The following is a 21,161-nucleotide window of genomic DNA, read 5'->3' on the forward strand; positions in this document are numbered from 1 at the left end:
GTGTGTGCTGAAGGCAGGCATGGATGTGGGAGGCCACGGCAGGGTGGGGATGAACACCGATCAGCTCTACTTGCCAGCTCTAAGGGCAGGGGGACTGGCAGGGAATCAGGCAGGCAAGCGTGGAAAGTCTTGGGTGACAGGCTCGAGCTTTGCATTACAATCCCCAGGGGTCCTTGAAGACTGTTGCAGATGAGTAAGACTATGTACGGCGTGTGTCCTGGGACGTTCCTGGGGCCCATCTTGGTGGCAGCATGGGGTAGGGTAGCCAGTAGGAGTGTGTATGGCAGGGCATGCACATGTGACCCCGCCATGGGTTGCAGTGCACATGTGTAGAAGTGTGGGTTGGTTCGAGCAGGCAGACTGGGTCTCTGCTGGAACAAGAGCTTCCCTGGACCCATAGGGGCTCTGTCTGAGGACCTGCCGATGGGCAGAGATGTCTGGATGCTCTGAGAAGGCCTCCTACAACTGGAGACACCTGGAAAGGTCTGACCTGCCTGAGGTCAGAGGAGAGGCTGAAGGAGGCATAGCTGGTGTTCTGTCTTCAAATGGCTACAAGGGTCAGGAATTCCATCTCAGTCTTCTTCGTGGATAGCAGACACAAACACTTGGGCCATCTTTTGCCAGCCTTTCCAGGCACATCAGCAGGAAGCTAGATCAGAAGTAGAGCAGCCAGTACTTGAACCTGTGGTCTGATAGGGGATGCTGGTATTGTAGGCAGTGGCTTAATTCGCTGTACTACCCCATGGTGGCCTCAACCCCTGCCTCATCTTCCAGAGTGGCCCGTGGGGGTCAGGTGACTGCCCCAGTGACTGCAAGCCATGGAGTCACACGACACCCGGCTGGGATGTCCAGCTCCATCTCTCTGCCCCCACTGTCCACCCCTGCCCCTCTGTCAGTGAGGATGGAGTAGGAATGGGCTTCTCTCCCCTGGGTCCCCACGTGCTCCCCACCTGTGTCTTTTCCCACTGGGGCTCCAGTCCCAGTCCATTCTGCTTCCAAGGAGGGACAAAGGGAAGAGGGAGGCTATAAGTCCATCTCCCAAAGCTGGCAGATGGCTCCCAGGTGCATGGACTGGCTGGGGCAGGCAACTGGATGCTGGTTCCTGGCACCATTCCTGCCAGCAAGTCAGTGCCCTCGATGGAGGGTTAGGAATATGGGATTTGCTGGGTCAGGAATTTACACAGCGCATGGCTGTAAACCTCAGGCTGCATCTCGCTTCCCCAGGCTGGCGGTCGCCTTATCTCATCCTCCCGGAGCTGCCTGCCCGCCCTGATAAGTCTGAGTGCAAATGCTTGCTTTCTCCTGTGCCCCGCCAGTGTGTATGCGTGTGGGTACAGGTGTGTCAGCACCCCACACACCAGCACCTGGTGGGAGATAGAGGGGGAGGTGGTCCTGACAGGCATGTGGAATAACAGGCAGGAAGATGGGGTGGGGGCTGGAAATAGGGACCTGTGCTCTACATCCAGGCTGGCCGCCAGCCTGTGCTGCTGGGGCTCAGCCTATGCCCATCCCCCCTCCCCAACTCCCCACCCTAAGCCTGCTTGAAGAGCACATTATTGCCTGGTTGGAGCAGCAGCTCCTTTTCTTGGATACTTTTTCTAAAGCGCTGTTTTGGCGTTATCCAAGACATGTACAACAGGCGACCCTGCTGCTGCCATCACATGCATTTGACTGTCGGCATCGGTGTGCTTAACATGGCGCCAAGTACTGGAGGTCAAGGGTGCTGGACATAGACTCTGCCCTCAGGAAGTTCATGTCTTGGGGTGGTGGGGGAGGGTGGGCAGGGAGTGTCAGAGCCACAGAAACACTGAGGGTGCTGCAGAAAGGAGGTGATGAGCACCTTGATGCTGATCAGGCATGGAGAAGAGGAGCTCTCAGCAGGAGTAGCAGGTGCAGAGGCAGGAGGCAGGGAGGATTTGGGGATTTGCTGGTGGAGGGTTGACCCAGGCAGGTACAGGGGAAGGATTTGGAAGGAGTGGGATGGGAAAGTCGTTGCTCTGGGTTTTAGCTGACACTGGGCGTCCTGGACGCTTCAGCCCCACCTCTCTTTCATGCTCACCCTCTGGTCAGCTTGGTATGGACTGAGCATTGTGAGCCTAGCATGTCCCATTTCATAGGGTGGGCAGTTGAGGTCTTGGGGAAATCTTAGAGAACCAGCGAGTTCAACCTTTGCATTTAGTGGCTAAGGAGCTAGAGGTCACCCAGGTTGTCATTAGGCTTTGTTCATGGATGACCTAGGAAGGCCTTCCTTAGGACTCTTTGTTCATCAGGTATCTGTCGGGGTCCCAGGCCCTACTGCTGTGCAGGCTGTGGGCTAGTAGGAGAATCAGGCCATGAGCTGCACCCAGAGGTAGTGTGTTCCCAGGGCTGGTGAGTGCCTGGGAAGGTTAGGCAGATGGTACCAGGGGCATTGTATCTGACTGCACAGGGACTGCCAGAAAGTCAGCGCGGGGACCATTTTGACGAATTCCCAAGAGTCAGGGAGGAGTAGATCTAAGCCAGGCAGGTGGTTAGGTTAGAGCATCCAGGTGTAGGGAACAGCCTGTGTGAAGGCTCAGAGGAAGGACGACTGTGGGCAGTGCATGAACTGGTACATGATGAATGGGAGAGGAGAGGCCAGGGATGGGGCCGCAGGGAGGGACTGGGCAGTCGTGCCAGACATCCAAAGTTATTTTAAGAATTTGTGTTTCACTGGAGTGGAACTGTGTACAGAAATGTGCCCTTGTGCGTGTACACACACAGAGTTATGATTTGAGGAAAGCCACTGGAGAGGTTACAGTTGAGAAGGCTTTGAGTGAGTCAGGTCACCGTGGCCTCTGGGTGACAAATAGACTTGGGGCCAGGGTGGCAGGGTGGGGCTGTATTCCAGGCCGTGCAGGACCCTGGGTGCGGTAGGCCACGGCAGTGTCTGGGATTGTGAGGGGCAGAAAGAGGGGCACCAGCTTGACTCCTGCATGATGGGGGTAGGAGCAGGTGACTGCTGGCTGAAGTGGTGTGAGGGTGTGTGTGTGTGTGTGTGTGTGTGGCTCTTTATTGAGCAGGGCAAGGCAGTGCAACGGGAACTCGTCTGGGGCAAGGTCAGTGCCTCTGGGGCATGTGAAATTGGAGCTGCCAGTGTGACAGCCCAGTGGGGGTGAGTAGCAGGAGCCGGGTGTGTGTGCCTGGGACTCAAGGGGCAGGTGAGGGTCACACAGACATTTGGGTGTCATGGCGCTCAGGTGGTGGTCCTGGAGGTGGCCTCATGCAGGAATGTGGGAATGAAGCAATGACACACTGCTTGAAAAGTTGTACATTTTATATATTTTAAGATTGATTTATTTTTACTTGAAAGGCAGATCTATACGGAGAAGGAGGAAAAGAACTTCCATTTGCTTGTTCCCTTCCTGATTGGCCACAATGGCCAGAGCTTAGCCAGGACAGGAGCCTCTTCCCAGTCTCCTGTGTGGATGCAGGGGCCCAAGGATTTGGACCATCCTCTGCTGCTTTCCTAGGCTGTAAATAGAGAGCTAGATCAGGCGTGGAGAGACTGGGACATGAACTGGTGCCCATATGGGATGCTGGTGCCACACGGTGAAGGATTAGCCTGTTGAACCATGACGCTGGCCACCCCTCAACCCAAGTCGTGTGTTATTATCTCCAGTTTTAGAGTTGGAGTAGTCACTCTAAGTTGCCCAAGAGTAGGGCAGCTGTTCCAGATGGGATATGAGCACAGGTGCATCTGGTCCCTCAGCCTGGAGGCTCCCACTGTGGTGTTTTGCCCAGGCTTTGTTCTCTATGGTTGGGTTGAATGAGGATATAGATGGAGTTGGGATGGGGAGGTATCTGAACCTGGCCATCCTCCACCTTCACAGGGCCCACCTGCTGATCTGGGCTTTGTCACAGTTCAGCCCCATCTCCTGCGTGGCTCCTCCTGGTCTACCCATCATATTGTCAGTCTCCTGGTGGATCTGAAGTAATGTAGCTGGACTGAGACTGTGGCCTGGTCTCCTCAGAGTCAGGCTGGCTAGACTGTCCGGAGGCCCCAGTGCATGCTTTGATGGTGGGGTACAGACACGCGGCTGAGGGGGGTCTCTGCAGGCAGAGCTGCTGCTGCCTGCGACTTCCTCAGAGAAGCCCCAAGAGCTCAACCACCTAGACTGAGTGGCTGGATTGTCTGTGTTGTTCCTACCTCCTCCTCCCTCGTCTCTCCATCTCCTGTCTTTCCCGACTCTTCCTCTAAAGTGGCTCTCCAAATCCATTAGTTTAATTGTCTCTCTACCTGTTCACCCAGCCGTTCCAGGCTGTGTCACGTGCTGGGGCTACGGCTGTGCACGACACAGTTGACTCACAGCCATTTCCCTTGTGTTACCTGTCGCTGGTGCAGGCATGCGCCCGGCTCAGGCGTCCTCAGGTGCCCTGCTTTCCAGGAACCACTCCCTGGATTTCTGGCTTGGTTCTCAGCCTTTGGTTCTTGAACTTGGGGGGCCCTCAGGCTGTTCTTGGCAAGAGCTCAGGCACATGGCACAGATGGGGTCGGGGGGTGGGGATATATTTCTCCTCTTAGACTTTTCAAAGACCTGCCTTGGGATGGTCACAGAAGATAGGTACTGGGGAGTGGAAACGCCAAGGACACAGCCCCTGGTCTTTTTGGAAGCCCCTAGGAACCAGAGCAGGGGTGGGTGGCCAAACTGTCATTGCAGTCTAGACAAGAGACAGGAAGGAGGTAGGATGAAACCTTTCTATGCACAGGGAGGTCCCCTGACCATCCTTTCTAGTGTGTTCTTAGCAACTCATCCACCATCTGGCAAGGACCTGAGAACCCTTCCACTAATTCCAGCTATGGTTGCTGCGCCCTTCCTGAGTCATAGGGGGTGTGGCCGCACATACTGTCCTTGCTGTTGGATTTCCGCAGCTATCGGACAGCTGCAGGCGTTCTGAAGGTCGGGTTCTCTTCACATCTGTGAATGCTACACTTAGCAATGAAACCCAAGAAGGTCCCACATTCAGAGTTAAAATCATCAGGGATGGGCATTTGACCAAGTAGTCAAGGTATAGGACATCACCTCTCATATCTAGTTCCTGGTTCCAGTCGCAGCTCCCTTCCCAGATTTCAGCTTCCTGCTAATGCAGACCCTAGGAGGTATGCAGGTGGTGGTATAACCATGTGAATCCCTGCCACCTGCGTGGGAGGCCTGCATTGGGCTCACCACCTCACAAGCAAATTAAAGAAGTCAGGGCCAGCACAAGGCTCATCTCCCAGGCTCTTCTGTGCAGTGAGCCCCCACTTTGTAGCTCACCTTGACCTTGAAGCTGCCAGGCTGGAGAGGGGGAGGCCCAGGCTGCCTCCGAATCTGTGCAGGCTGATGGACAGAGCAGCAGTCAGCATCACAGGGCAGGGAGGGGAGCTGGGTTCGCCTGCTGGCCCTGACTGTGTGTGGGTGAGGGAGCGACGAAGGATGGGGACACGTTGCCACCCTAGCCCGAGCAATCCGTGGAGAGGCAGGCAGAGCTTGGCATTTTCTCTGAAATGCTCATCTCCCCGGTTGCCAGTCAGCAGAGATGTTGCATGTTGATTTCACCGAGTCACTTTTCTCATTCCCTCTGAAAATTCTGTCCTGGCTTCGTGGTTGTTAGTAAAAGGCTGCCCTGTCTTGTTCACGTTCTTGGAGACTGAGCTGTCAAGAACAGCCTGTACCTCCTGCCTCTCTCCCAGGGCTGGCAAGCATCGGGGTAGGGGGCTGGGGATCGGGATACATAGGGGAGATACCGTCTCAGGGCCCAGCCTGGCCACTCGTGCCTTCTGCACCCCATGTCTAAGCACCAAGGACAGCTGGCCTCTTCACCTTTCAATGTCTCTCCCCCTGCTACCAGGCTTGGATACCTGGGACGTCAGCTGTGTTGTGTGCCCCACTGCCTGGGACTCTGCGGTTTGCATTTGCACACGCGCCCCAGGAAAGCTCACAGAGCGTGTTGATCCACAGGCTCACTGAGGTCTCGCAAGGCCTTTGTGGAAGTGTCCACCCTCCTTGTCTCTTCCTGTGCCAATCACTGCCGAGAGCCATTGGGCATGGAGAGGGCTCCAAGGGCAATCCACGGCTCTCTTTTGCTCTCCTGGTAGCAGGTACCTGCAGCTTCTCCTCAGGGAGTCCTGAGGCCCACAGCCTTGTCTCTGGGGGGTCCTTGCTCAGTAGCTGGCCCACCAAGGCCTGCCTGTGACTGTCCGCGGGCTGTGTCCCGGCACTCCAGCCTTCCCCAGGCTCCTTTCCCACCTCTGTCCTAAGACAGGACTAGCTGTCCACATTCCACAATGCATCTCCCTGCACTGTTTTGCTTCTTGCAGCCCCATGTGACATCCGCTGAAGCCCTCTCCACTGGGATTCACCTTTGCAGATGAGCAGCTCACTGACATCACTTGGGCACGTTCCCCCCTTTCGATCCCTGTCTCGGGGTCTGTTGCATCATGGTCTTGCTTCAGGCTACAGTACTTCAGGGTTCTTGAGATTCTCTGAGACTGGAAGATTTCTCAGGGCAGGAACTACTCATGTAGCCACAGACAGCATAGGATGGAGGCTTGGCAAGCACACCACTTCTTTTCTCTAAAGTGGGGATCATGACTGTCTGGGGGGTGTCTTGAGGGTGACATCATGGGAGGTAGGGGTGGTGTCACAGGATGACATCATGGGAGGCTTGGGCCCTGGGGGAAGTAAGCTATAGCAGCGGAGTTGCTGCTGTTCTGAGGGGGACAGCTCAGGACCCCGAGGGGACTCTCCTGCAAACTTGAGAGCAGCTGACAGGTGTGACTGAGGGAGCAGAACTGTGGCACTGGGCAGACTCTTTTTCTCTTGCCCCTCTGGCCCTCAGGCTCCTCCAGTTTCTTGAGGACAGAGTTAGTGGTATAGATTTTCATGAGACCCGGAGGTGAAATAGCCCGGGACCAGGGGGAGATGATTCTGAGTGAACCAGGCATACTCTTCTTCCCAAGGGAGAGGTGGGAAGAGATTAGAAAGTAGAGGGCCCAGCCTGTGGGGGGCTCTTGTCGGCCCGGGTGCCTCACCCTGGGTCAGGAAGAAGAGCTGGCTTTGACTTGATGTGTCCCCTCAGGCAGCTCCATGCTGCAGGGCTGCCTCTAGTGCCCCTCTAGGGGACAGGCTGATTCGGGGAGGACACCCTCACCCACCACCACCGCCCCGATCAAACAGCTGGGAAGACTTGAAAGGGAGAATGGGGTCTTCTGATTCCCTGTCCAGTGTCCCCTTGCCTTGGAGAAGTGCCACTGTGTGGCTGTGAGGGCTCCCCCGAGCCATCAGGTGGGGGGCTAGACCTCTGTCCTGCATCTGCATACAGCATCTGCAGGACTCATTGTGCCTAATCAGGAGGGAGCAGGTTGGCCACTGTGCATGCCAGGTGGGCCTGCTGGGCTCCCCTCCTGAGCCATGTAGGGCTGGAACAGGGCGAGCACTGCGGCGTCCAAGCGTTCTGGCTAGCTAGGAGCAGGCCTGCCGCTCCAGGCGGGGTCACCACGGCAACCTCCTGTGAGGGTCTGCAGTCCCCCTGGCTGAAAATGCCCTTCTCTTTCCCTGGTGGCATTGGCTGGCTAGGGTAGCTGTGTTTCTGCCCATTTGTCTTGGCTGATGCCCCCTGTCTTTTTTAAGGGGCAGGGAGGACAGGAAGATTGAGGGTTCCAAAGAGTAAGGAGCCACACCTCCTGATCTCTTTGCGCCTGGCACACAGCACATGGCATTGGGCATTAGACAGGTATACAAGGAGGATGCTCCCACCCACACTCCTAGGTAGGGCATGGATTCTGTGTCCAGCTATCCCACCTTCCAGACCCCAGACCTGAACTTGGCTCCTGTTCTGAGCACTGTGGGCTGAGTCACAGACAAGGGCAGGAGAGCTGGCGTCCTCTGGGGTCCATCTGGGATCCCTTGGCTAAGTCTTCATTTGCCAACGGTGGTGGTCCTAGGGGAGGCCTAGCTGCTCCATTACAAACCAGGATGCAGAGCTGCTCCTGGTGGTCTCCGGTTTCCTGTGCCGTTTCTGTGCACTGTGCCTTTCATGTGCTTCTCGCGGAAGAGGGTCTTACCTGTGACCAAGACCACCCTCCCTGCATTATTCTGGCAGTGAGGGGCAAGGCAGGAGGACCCCATTTAAGACACCTGCTTCTCGCAGCCTGGCCGGCTGCCCAGCTGCGCGGCGCCCCACCCGGGAGCGCGGAGGCGGGGGTTCGCGCAGCTGCAGGAGCCTCGCAGAGCCGCGCGTGTGCACGCGAGCGCGGGAGCGCGGAAGGGGCGGGAGGGCAGCGCGGACCGCCGAGGCCCCAAGCGCTTGCCCACACCTCGTGCCTTCCTTGCGGTCCCTTTTCCCTGCGCGCCAGAGCCAGAACCACGTGTGCAAAAGCATGGTGTGTGCGCGAGCCCGCTGCTGTGGTGGGAGGCTGATTGCATAGGGGGTGGGAGGCTGATCGCAGCCGGCTCGACGGTGGCCGTGCTTCTAACCCCTGTAGCCTCCCGCGGCCCTGTTTCTGGCGTCCTCGGCTCCTGGGGCACCTCCAGCCGCTCCCCTCCTCCCGCCGCCCTCTTTCTCGGGGTGGGAGGAGGGGGTGGGGTTGGGAGGGGAGAGTGCTCTTCCCAGTGAGGGCTCTGTGCACCCCCATCGCCGGAGCCCTTGACATTTACCGAGGGGGTTCGAGGGCACTTGTATAGGCACAAGCAAAACGCTAATCCTATTAAAAATATTGTGTCATTGGGGAGGGGGGTGGATCTCCCGCCCCGCGCCGGGCGGGCAGGCTGCGCGCCCATTGGTCGGGTGCCGGGCAGGGGGCGGGCCCGGGGGCCGGGCAGGGGGCTCGGGGTGATTTCAGAGCCCGGAGTCGGGGCTGGGATTTCGCAGGGAAAGTCCCGCGGTGGCAGCTGCGGCCGATCTCTCGGCTCTGCTCGCCGCGCGCCCGGGCAACCCAGGGCCGGCAGCTGCTCTGCAAAGTGGCGGAGCGAAAGGAGGCGGAGCGCCGGCCAAGTGCACGGGCTGGTCTGGGAGAGAGAGAGGTGTGCCCGGGCAAGCCTGGGTCCCGGCGCCCTCCTGCCTCGCGTGGGGCGGCGGGGAAGCGAGTGGACGCCCCGGAAAGAAAAATCAAATTGCAGCCGCCCCTGAGACGCCAAGTTCGCGAGCGCGCACACAGCCGCGCCGCGCCGCAGAGCCCGCTCGGGGCCAGTCGCCGTCCGAGCGGCAGCGGGGCCATTGGGTGCCGAGTTCGGCCGGGAGGGAGCCCCGGAAAGGAGAGGGGACGTGCAGGGTCCCGCCGGCCTGCACCCCACTCCCAAGCCCGACTTGGGCGCCCCTTGCGTCCCGCCGTGGGAGCGATGCCCCCCGCCCCTCGCGCCCGCCGGCAACAACGACGCGAGCATGGAGAAGTCGAGTAGCGAGGATTCTTCCATTCACCGGAGCCCGTCTTTAGACAGCAAGGACTCGGACTTTGCTAAGCCGTCCACCTCGGGCCGCCCGTTCGGCCGCGGCTTCACGGCCGGCGCCTTCTACGGCACGGCGGGCTCCCGCGGCCAGAGCCGCGCCGAGGCCGGCGTGAAGACCGACAAGTACGATGCTCCCAAAGGCAGCAAATACGTGGTGTTTTACCTGGACCTGTCCTTTGTGTTCCTTCTAGAATTTAAGAAGTGCAACATGGCCAGGGGCTGCCTGTGCTGCCTGAAGTACATGATGTTCCTTTTCAATCTCATCTTCTGGGTAAGTCCTTGCGCTCGGCTCGGCCCCCTTTTGCTCACCGCAGCGCGAGTCTACCTCGCTAGCGTGCTGCATTGCTCCGCTCTGCACGGCGTAAGTGCAGGATTTTTTTTTTTTCCCTTTCCCTCCCTTTAAATCTCCCCCATCGCGCATCGGTGTCTTCCTTTCTTCTCTGTGGCTGAGTGAAGGTTCCAACTTGAGGAGGGCAAACTTTTCCTTTGCCCCCCCTTGAAGATAACGGGTACCCCAGAAGCGGCTGTGACCCTGGCTTGGAGATGGGCAGGTAGGGGATAGCTTTCTGAGTGTTTACCTCGTGGACTCATGAGGATGCACACCACAGCATTTGATGGGAGTGGAATGAGGGTGTGTATGGAGGTCACCTGCTCCCGTTCCTTTCAGGAAATCCTAGGAAAAGGCAGGGGAGCGCGTGTCCCAAGCCCATGGGCTTACTGACTGAACCCAAGCTGGGGCTTGTGTGGCGTGAAGGGTGCTGCTCTTGGGAGTGACTGTGGCTTTGGAAGAGGGTGTCTGGACCCTGGGCAGGGAGGGACAAAGAGGGCAGTGGGGTGCCCGTCCTTGGTGAGAGTCTGTTGGAGGTGTTTGTGGGTAGGGCAGCTGAGACTTGCTCTCAGCATCCCGTGGGCTTCTCTGTGCACGCACATGTGTGCATGTGTGACAAAGACTAGTTGGGCGTATTTGCAGACTTCTGAAGTTCATCTCGTCCCAACTGCGGCCTCTGCCTCCCTCCACCAGACCCGGTCAGCACAGATGTTTGGCTGGGTCCCAGGCTCTGTGCACCCGCCCCCCGGTGGTTGGAGGAGGCTGTCAGCCGCCCACTGGCCAGGGGAAGCTGTGGGAGCCAGCAGGGCACGGTCTTGGTGGGAGCAGGGGAGGAGGGAAGAGCAGTTATGCTGGCGCAGAGTGACCCAGTTCAGCTGCAAAACTTTCTGGAGTTTGTGTGTCTGTGTGTGCAGAGGCATGACTAGTCCCATAGAAGGGAGCGCTTGGAGCTGCCAAGAGAGTTCGGGCTCCCATCCTAGTGACCTTGGGTGATCACTGTGTCTGGTGGGGGCTGGGCTTTCCTGTAAACCCACCCCCGTGCCCAGTCCAGGGGGGCAGAGGGAGTTTTTGTGACCGTCTTCCCCAGCATCCTCCCTTTGCTAATGATATGCCCTGGAGGCACTAGGGGCTGCCCCTGGTCTTCTCTCCGGGTATCTGGGGAGGGAGGCCCCTTCCCCAGCTGGGGCCTGAAAGGGTGGAGTGCCCGGCTTGGGTCTCCCCCGGACCATCTCCGCAGGCATTGCCTGCGGTGGGGCAGCGCCTCTGGTTCTTGTGGTCAGTGGCAGAGGCGGGCGCGCCAGAATGTCAGGAATGGCTTTGCAGCTGCCTGTGGGCTAGTGCTTCGCGCTCCTGTGGCTCATTTGCCTGCATCTGTGAAATCAGACCTGTTTCCATTGTTCACAGCTGCCTCCTCTTGTCTTCGTTCACAGTCACAACCCACCTTTCTGTTCCACTTCAACCAGGCAAGCACTTCACATTTAAACTAGCAGGAGCTGGGGGTGCTCGGTCTTGGGCCAGACTCCTCCCCGCCCCCACCGTGCCACCTGCTGGCCATACTTGGTATAACTGCTCCTGGGAAGTCTCTTCAGGATTCTCAGCCTTGGTTTGGGGCTGGTCTCACCAGGCTCCAGCTGTCTTGGGTACCCTGCGCCTATCAGGCATTCATGTTTAGCTTGCAAGTGAGTGGGCGGATGGTCAGAGCCATAAATCTGCAGCCTGTTGCTATATGCTGGGGGGCTCATGTCCCACTTGGCACATGGAGAGAAGTTAGATATCAAAGCTATCTTTGATGAAAGCTCTCTTGGCCCTTTAGCTGGAATCCTTCCTTAAAAGCCCAGCAGAAGTTAATGAGCCATTTGGCGAGACGTTCTTCCTTTCAGGTCTGCTGTGCGCAGGCTTGCTGTCTCTTCCTAATTAAAAGGTACCGGCTCAACTCTTCTATCAGGCCTTGGACCTCTCGCCTTAGTCTCTGATTTTTCTGATTACTTAATGTTTTTGGAATTCCCGTGATAGATAAGAGCTGGGAAAAACTTGAGTCGGCTTCAAGACCCAGTTCTGTGTCTGTGGCATGGGAGGTGGTGGAATAAGAAGCAGACCTCGGGGAAGATGAGAAATCCAGCAGGAAGGACGTGCACGTGTGGATGCAGAGCACTGGCCACTTTGTGGGGATGGTGAGGGGTGGAGGTGGCCAGGATTTGGAGGACAGCGGGGCATGGCCCTGCCCCCCATGAGGGTGCCTGTGGGGAGGTGCTCACCTTGGCATGGGGGAAGCAGCTGAGGACAGCACGGACTGAGAAGGGAGGATGTCTGTCGTCGGTAGAGGCCTGTGCTGCTGCTCTGAGCATGGTGGAGTGGCGCAGGCCCGGCACTCTGGGATTTGCAGTCATTATTAGACATGTTGTAGCCATCCCTGCTCTAGTCTCCTGGCTTAGTGCCTCCATGGAGCTGTTTTTGGGGCCTCCTGGGAGTTGAACTTGAGTTCTCCTGTGTAGATGTTAGCTCCTCCCAACCCTTGGCTGCCACCACACCTCTTGCCCGCCCTGAGCCTGTAAGAAGGTCTCCCAGCAGGAGGGGAGGGAGGTGCAGCTGTGTCCTCCTGTAGCACCCCCGGAGAGCTGGGTGGAGTTCTCAGGCCTGGGTGTTGGGGGTCCTCACTGGGGTGCTGATTAGATTGAAAGGCAGAGCCGTGGGGGCTGCACTCCTCCTCCTTACTGAGAGAGTGGCAGGTGCCTTCTAGGCTGCTGGGCACCTGCCTGCCTGCCTGCCTGCATGTGGGAGTCCAGTTATGCTCTCAGCACCCTCTACTTCAGCCAGCTGGCCTCAGCCACCTCTATATCCCAGTGCATTGTGGGAGTGTGGGGCACCCTGGAGGACAGTGCTGCTGAGGGTCGGATCCAGAGAATGGGGGTGCAAAAAGGGGAGTCAGAGGCTACCCAGTCAAGTCCCGAGATGTCTGCTGTGTCTGTTGCTTGGGTCCTTCAGTGAATGTTGGCTCCTTGCTGAGTGAGGAACAGAGTGGGGAAACTGAGGCAAAAGCCTCTCTGTACTGCCAGGGCTGGGCTGGTTGGCTCCCATCGACTCAGAGTAAGTCGTGTCTGATGCTGAAGGGTCGAGGGGTGATGGTCACTTTGCCGGCTTGCTAGCAAGGCTGTCCTATCACTGGACATCATGGCTGGCAGAGCAGTAGCATCCTGGCCCCGCTGTAAAGCTGTTCCATGTGGATTGCTCCTTTAATAAAGGCCAGTTATCGATGGAAGCCATGTGCAGGGTGCATGGCCAGGCAGGTGTGAGGTCTGCATAGGGAGCCCTGGTGGGAAGGGGCCGTGATCAACCTCCTGAACGTGGGATCAGTCCCTGGCTGTGACCGGTCACCACCTTTGGGTGCAGGAGGCACAGGTAAGGCTCTTCAGCTGCCTCGGGGGCACGCGTTTGGGTATGGCTGGCCACAGTGGGTGGGGTCTGTCTGAGAACGGAAATGGTGGGTGAGTTCCCATTTCCCATGCTCAGGCAGAGGGGTGGGGCGGCACCACTGCGCTCGGCAGGCAGGCCTGCGGGCTGTGGGTTTTCAGGGTGGGGCAAGCGTGGCTGTGTCCAGGATGGGGACAGATGAAGGGCCTGGCACATACCCCGAGGCCCCAGGAACATGGCCCCGAGGGAATGCCAGGTCTGTGTTCACTTCCTTTCCAAAGCATTAAAAATTAAACTTCCTTGTCTTAATATCTATTTTTAAATCATGTCAGAGCCGGCACTGATGTCAGTCATCAGAGGAGTGGTGGGGAGGAGGAGGACAGAGGAGACAAGATCCCAGGCCAAGTACCATGTAGCTCTGGCTCTCTGGATCCCTGGGCCACTGGGCCCTTGACCTGGCCTGCAGCCTCCCTCTCCACCCATCCCTGCCTCTGGCTCTGCATGCCTGGCTGCCCTCGGTTGAACTTGGCAGCGGGCTACGTGGCCCCGGGCCTTTTGCAGCTTACTAGGGTGTTGGGGTCCCAATTGAGCCTGCTGGTCATGCTGCAAGTATTTATTGAATGCCCACTGCGTGCAAAGGAGTGTCCAGTGGTGAGGAAAGGAGCTGACTGGGCTCGCCCAGGCCGGATCAATTTTCTCGTGCCAGGAAGTCGTGGAATCGAGAGGTCATCTGGCCCGTCCTGTGCTGAGCGTCCGAACGCAGCGCTGCCAAGGCAGGGGCCTGAGTAGGAGCTGCCTGCCTCTCTAGCGCTTTTGGGTGGGGCCACGGCAAGCCTGAGCCCAGGGTCCTCATGGCCCAACTGGACTGGCTCTTTCGGAGGCCAATGTCCCTGAAAGAAAGGAGGAGAGAAGACGACTCTCTGATCTTCTTTCTCTTCCTTTGGCCTTAAGAATTTTGCAATCTGTAACCTTTTTTGTGTTTCCCTCTGTTGAAAGGGCTGATGGGTGCTCTGTGGCCAGTGTGCACCACGTGTACTTACTGAGCACATGTTATAACCAGCGTGCTTGAGCCGCTTAGAGTTTCATGGTAGAACCAGATGTTTGTGACCACTGCAGAAAATTCAAGGAAGAGTGGAATTGGAAGATGTTTATTTTGGTGCAAAATCAGTTGTGAAATTTGCAATTTTTTGGTATTGTGATTTTCCATCAGCTTTTTTAAAAAGATTTTTTTTTAAATTAGAAAGTCAGATGAGATGAGGAGAAACAGAGAGGAAGATCTTCCATCCAATGATTCACTCCCTGAGTGGCTGCAACAGCTGGAGCTGCACTGATCCGAAGCCAGAAGCCAGGACCCTCTTCCGGGTCTCCCACGTGGGTGCAGGGTCCCAAGGCTTTGGGCCATCCTTGACTGCCTTCCCAGGCCACAAGCAGGGAGCTGGAAGGGAAGTGGGGATTAGAACCAGTGCCCATATGGGATTCTGGCGCTTTCAAGGCAAGGACTTTACTGTGCTGGGCCCTCAACTTTTTTAAAAAAAATCAATTTCTTTATGTGTTTGAAAGGCGATGGGGCAGAGAGAGACAGAAAGACACAGAGACATTGCTCCAGCTTTGATCTGCTGATTCATTCCTCAAGTGGCTAAAGTGACCGGGCCTGGGACAGGCTGGCATCAGGTGACAGGAGTTTTGTCCATGGCTCCTGTGTGGGTGTCAGGGCCCCATCCTTGGACCCCTGCCTTCCCAGATGTTTTAGTGGGGAGCTGGATTGGAAGTGGAGCATTTAGGGCATAACTACTGCCCATGCAGGATACTGACTGGCATGCAGGGTGCCAGCTTAACTTGCTATGCGGCAATGCCAGCTCCTTTGGATCAGCTTCAGACCTTTTACATGCAGGAATCTAAACATTTCTTGTGCTAAAATGGAGCTCATGTTTTAACTCTACCGCCCGCTCCCCATGCACTTTGGGAAGTGGCTTTGACGCGTCTCCCTTGGGCTAATAGCAGAGCAAGAGGTGAAGTGGAGCAGGTGACACCTGGAGTTTGAAGGATGAATAGCAGTTTTCTGATGAGGTGAGTCTGGGGCTGCAGGCAAGGGAGGAGGTGGAGAGCAAGTGTCAGAGGGCTGTTGTGTTTCTCTGGCAGGTCCTGCTGTGGTGCTGGGCCTGCAAGCTGTCCCTGTCAGTAATCCGGCTTAAGAGAGATGCCCGCCTTCGCCCCCTTTCCAGCCTCGCCCTTCCCATTACGATGGACCCTCTTGCTTGTTTGGTTCCAGTTAGGAAGCTTTGAAGCCTGGCTAAACCCGTCGGGCAGAGTTAAGTCTTCTGAGCCAGCTTTGAACCTGCTCATGTTTGAAAGCTAATCTGCCAGCAGCATTGGCAGTGGAAGTGGGGGGACTGCCCCTGGCAGGACAGTGGTGGAGGCCTGTGGTCAGGTGGGTGGGTAGCAGTCGGGGGCCAGGATCCCCCTCTTGTCTGTAACCAGCCGTGAGGAGGGCTCTTCACTGGGAAATCTCTGTGCACCCCTGGTTCCATGCCCCCTGCCTCAGCCTCACAGGCTGATGAGCAAGCTACAGGAAGGAGCCTTGGGAAGTGGGGGTGGCGGGTGGGAAGCAGGATTCTAGATCTTGTCCCTTGTCTCAGGCAGCTGCACAGTGCAGGGAAGCCCTGGAGAGCCAGCTTGGCATGGCCCTGGCAGGTGCCTCACAGGTAAGTTTGCATCTAGGCTTGCCAAGCAGCCTTCTATGCAAATAGCTTCTCTACCCCAGCATCCTATGTGAATACTGATTTGTATCTTGGCTACTTCACTTCTGATCCAGCTGCATGCTAACATGCCTGGGAATGCCGTGAAGGATGGCTGAAGTGTTTGTGCCCCTGCACCCATGTAGGAGACCCAGAAGAAGCTCTTGGCTTTGGTTGACCCAGCTGCAGCCATTGTGGGAATAAGCTAGGGGTGGAAGATCTCTGTCTCTCCCTCTGTGTAAACTATGCCTTTTAATTTTTTTTTTAAGAGAAACAGTTGTCACTCAGTTCCATGACTTCCCGAGGGATCAGGGTGGGGAGCCTTAAGGACTAAAGTTGGCGATCAGCTTGTACTTATCTCTGTGTAGTCTTCCTCTGATGAGTCAGTGTGATGGGGTCACTGTGTTTCTCTTCCATGGCTAGGGTGGGCTGTGATCTGTCTGGGCCCGTTGTGCAAGATGGGTGTGCCAAGGATCTGCAAGTTCCTGCAAAGCTCTCAGCATAGAGAGCGTGATGTGAACTCGAAGGTGATCTGAATCCTTGTGATTTTCTGGCCTTACCCTTGTTGTCACTCCCTTCATGTAATGAATCCATCTGAGCAGAGAAACTGCAGACAGAAGGGAAGAGATCCTGGGTCCAGCAAAGGCCCTGGGGAGAGGGCTCAGCGTCGGTCTTGCCAGCAGTCAGAGGGCTGTGGGGGAGCGTGATGTCAGGGACGCCTGGTGTGTTGGACTCCACGGCCAGCAGCTGCTGTGAGCATTACAGCAGTCCCACAGCGACAGCATATGGCCAGGAAGTGAGCAGCCTGAGGCTGCAGCACAGCTAGGAAGGCCCAGGGAGATGAGTGGGGGTGCAGGTGGAAGGCAAGGAGAAGGGCATTGGTTTGTGACCCCAGGCCCTGCAGCTGCACCTGCCACACTTAACTAAGGCCCTTGCACGAGGGATCCACACCCCTCGCCTGCTCACTTTGCTCTGGATGGAGTGAGGACAGGACCAGCTGGGCACATGCGATGGCAGGGTCTTTATGGGGTTCCTGGCCGATGATGGACTTTCCCTGGACACATGGGTGGTGAGCTGGGCTCACTAAGACAAAAGGTCTGGTGCACAGGATCCAGGCCACTGCACCAGCCAAGTCCATGGTCACTGTGGTGGTTTTTAGTTGTGAAACTGGTCATGTATCCATTCACATTGTATAGGAACAGGGTAAAATGACCTTCACCCACTGTCCTACTCGTGGACTGGACCGTCACTCTGCCCTCTGATTCCTGGGAGAGAATCCTTGTCTGTGGATTCTGTAAGAAGTATGTCCCGTGCAGGCTGTGATCCCACGGCACTGCCTCATGGGATGTGGCTCCTAGTGGCCCCTGTGTGTCTGCAGTTCCCATGTTCGTGTGCTCAGCTAACTGCTAGGTGAAAATCTGTAGAAGCAGGAGTGCATCTGGGCTGAGTCTGTACAGACTGTTTTTCTTGCCAGTCCCCAAACAGCATGGCATAACAGCTGTTCGTGCGGCACTTGGTTGCGGTGGGCACCCTGAGAAACCCAGAGATGACTTACAGTACACGGACACACACTGTACCCCTTTTTATGGAAGTGGCTGCTGGATCCGTGGATTCCGCTTACCTTGGAGGTCTTGGACCATCCTCCTGTGTATAGCAAGGAGTAGTTGCGATTAAATATTCAATACATGGAGTCATTTTGAATGCATTTATGAGTTTTTAAATATTCTGTTTACGTGAAAGAGAGAAAAAAAACACGTACACTTGTGTTCTCTCGTCTGCTGCTTCACTCTCCAAATTCCAAATGCTGGCAGTGGGCAGGGCGAAGCCAGGCTACAGTGGAGAGCTGCAGCCCAGGCCAGTGCTCTCCTTTGGGGGTCGATCATCACCTATTACCTCCTGGTCCTGGAACTTGGAATCAGAGCTGGGGATCAAACTGAGATACTTGGCCTTTTAACTTGGGAGGCCTAGCACTTCTGGATATAATTTCTTTTTTTTTTTTTTAAGATTTATTTTATTTTTATTGGAAAGTCAGATATACAGAGAGGAGGAGAGACCGAGAGCAAGATCTTCCATCTGATGATTCACTCTCCAAGTGACTGCAGCGGCTGGTGTTGTGCCGATCTGAAGCCAGGATCCAGGAACTTTTTCCAGGTCTCCCACACGAGTGCAGGGTCCCAAGGCTTTGGGCCATCCTTGACTGCTTTCCCAGACCACCAGCAGGGAGCTGGATGGGAAGTGGAGCTGCTAGGATTAGAACCGGTGCCCATATGGGATCCTGGCACGTTCAAGGTGAGGACCTTAGCCGCTAGGCCACACCACCGGGTAGATAGAATTTCTTTAGGACACCGTTTCTGGAAGTCCCTGTGGGGAGGGACCCACTGGTTCAGTTTCCAGTTCTGAGAGGTGATCCTGCTGTGTGTGACTGGTGCCTAGAGCTCAGACCGCTGGTGACTCACCTGAGGAGCCTGTGCACTGGCCTGGTCTGGCAGTGTTAGATCACGGTGCCAGTTCCTAAGCGTTCAGCATCTCCAGAGAGCACCTGCTAGGACAGGCAGGGAATGGCATTGCTGGGCTGTAGGGGTGCATGCCCCTCAGCTGTGCTAGGCAGGGCTGAGTTGTTTTCCAGCATGGATGTAACAGTTGACATTTCCACCAGTGGGACGTCAATTGCAAATGGAAAGTTTTTGGCATTCTCCAATACACTGGGTATAAAATGCCATATTATAATGGATTTAATTTGCATTTTCTTGATTACTAGTCAGCATCTTTTCATATGTTTAATCGCCATTCTTTCCGCTTCTGTGAATGCCCGTTTATGTCTTTTGTCCTTTTTTTTTTTCCTACATAGTTTGCTTTTCTCTTCTAATTTTTAGGAGCTTCTTTTTGTTTTAGATACAAATTTGTTGTTGGTTAACGTATTGCAAACACATTTGTGGTCTGTCTTTTCATTTTCTTCATAGGCTCTTGTTTTGACAAATAAAAATATCTGTGAAAAATGCATAGTATCTCATGGATACCGTAAAGGCTAGATAAATAGGACAGTGTTATAATATAAAAAGTCAGGCATTGTTGAGTGAATGAGTAGATAGCTTAAGGAAAGGTCTCGTATTTATCTGTGAAAGTTTCTTTATTTGCAAGGTAGATCGAGAGAGAGAGAGAGAGAGAGAGAGAATGAATGAATGAATGAATGAATGAATGACTCGGTCTTACATCTACTGGTTCATTCTCCAAATGCTTCCAGCAGCTGGAGCTGGACTAGGACAAAGCCTGGAACCAAGAACTCCTTTTGGGTCTCCCACATTAGTGGTAGGGGTCCAAGTACTTGAACTTCTCAGGGTGTGCATTGCAAGGAAGCTGGATCAGAAGCTAAAGTGGGACTCAATCCTGAACCCTCTGCTGTGGAATATAAGCATCCAAGAAGCAACTGAACTTGCTGTGCCACCGCGACACCTGCCCCTCTTCCTTCATTTTTATTTTTATGTCTTAGAAAGGCAGAGTGAGACAGAGATGTTTCACCTGCTGATCCATCCTTAGATGTCTGGCCTGTGCTGAAACTAGGAGATGAAATCTCAGTCCAGGTATGTTGTGTGAGTAGCAGAGACCCCGAGTGCTTAAGCCAGTACCTGCTGTCTCCCAGGGTGTACAAGAGCGGGAAGCAGGGATTAGGAGTAGAACTGGGAGTCAGTCCCAGGCACTCTGATCTGGGCTGCAGGCCCCCAAGCAGCATGCTCACTGGTATCCCCAACCCCTGTCCCCAAGGGTTGTTCTTGTTAGGTCTGAACTAGCAGCTTCCAGCACCTTTCCTAGTGGGCAGTGACTCCTGCTGTGAACTTGGGTCACCCGCCACCATGGTGGGAGCTTCAGGGCTGCAGCTTGGTGATCTCTGCTAGGCTTGCTCACAGCAGGTGCTCAGAAGTGTGTGTTGATGTGCAGGTTGCTGAGGACTGCACAGGAGTGTTGTCAGAGGGTGGGGCCACAGGCAGACTGACTGTGGGTGGCCTTCCTGGTGACATGATCTCAGTGACTGAGGTCCTGTGCTGTGGGCCTGGGAAGACCTCACCAGCCTGGCAGGACCCCTGTGCCATCCCGACCCTACCTTCCATGCTCTCTGTGCATCCTGTCTGCTGTCTGTGCATTCTCTCCAGCCTTGTCCCATGCTCTCCCAGCCCATCTTTACCTTGGGAAGGGCCAAGGGTCAGTGGCCTTGGAGATGATGGACCCTGGGCTGGCCACTTTGCCCTGTGAGCTGGCTGGGGACAGGCCTTTGGTTGCTGCTGTCCCCTTCCCTCCACTGTGCTGGATGGGGGATGTGGCAGACCCCCTGACGGGGTGTGTGTCAGTGTCTGTGGGGAGTGCAGCGGGCAGAGGGAGTACCCAGGCTTTCTTCTTGCCCCATCTCCCAATGATCCAGTTCCACATTGCCCCCTGCCCCAAATTGTCTGAGCTCAGAGCTTCCCATCCCCATGCTTTTGCACACCCAGCATGTATGCACACTTAGAGATAGCATGCATGTGCACACAGGTTTACACATGCCCATAGACCTGCATACCCACAGAGATGTACATTCATAGATACAGTAGGAAGTACACATTCCAAGATACATACGTGCACCAAGACACACGTGTGCAGCATGCATGCATCCACATGCGCACACACATGCCTGGACTCAGTTCTGTGCAGATATACCCATATGTGCCTGCCCTGCGTGTAAACATGCATTGTGTGTGTCTTGGTCCATCTGACACCGCCACTTTGGAGCTGGCTTTCAGGACACGGATTTGGGAATGCATAAACATCCGGTCCCCGAAGTGTTTCTCTGATGGTCTGAAGGGAAGGGGAATTCCCTGAAGAAAACCAGGGCTTCCGAGGCCACGAGACCGGAAGAGGGTAGCTGGTTGCCTGCAAGGGGGGTGGGGTTCCTTATCCCCCAGGGGCCCACTGTTTCTGCTGGAATTTGCCTCTCTACTGAGATGCAGCCTCTTCTCCTAAAACTCCTGAGCATCTGTGGGAGTGCGCAGGGAGGCTGGGAGGGAGGGTGGAAGGGGCAGGGGACAGTGGCTGCCTCCCGCCCCCGCCTTCCAGAAGGAGCCCGTGCTTGCGGCCAGGGTCACTGAGGTGCTCATAGTCGCACTGTGGGTTCCTCATCCTAAACCATGAGACCGTAGGGGCTTGCAGAGAAGGTAACTTATGTCAGAGTGCCTGTTGCTGCCTCTCACGCACAGGGCACCCTCATAAACATGGCAT

General features: G+C 55.8%; 1 protein-coding gene across 3 annotated transcripts in view; it reads left to right on the forward strand.

The window, feature by feature from the left end:
* Positions 1-21,161, forward strand: part of TSPAN9 (tetraspanin 9) — a 166,006-nt gene that overhangs the window by 87,074 nt on the left and 57,771 nt on the right. For 2 of the 3 annotated variants that reach the window (XM_040978746.1, XM_040978747.1), the window contains one exon: positions 9,638-9,717. In XM_040978746.1, coding sequence (XP_040834680.1) covers positions 9,655-9,717 — 63 coding nt within the window. In that variant the 5' untranslated portion in view covers positions 9,638-9,654. Of the gene's footprint in view, positions 1-9,299; positions 9,718-21,161 lie in introns of those variants that run through there. The other variant, XM_040978745.1, reaches the window with a different exon arrangement.

This window comes from Ochotona curzoniae, unplaced genomic scaffold, assembly GCF_017591425.1.
Source record: "Ochotona curzoniae isolate NIBS_2020 unplaced genomic scaffold, NIBS_Ocur_1.0 contig_2927, whole genome shotgun sequence".
Classification (NCBI taxonomy): domain Eukaryota; kingdom Metazoa; phylum Chordata; class Mammalia; order Lagomorpha; family Ochotonidae; genus Ochotona; species Ochotona curzoniae.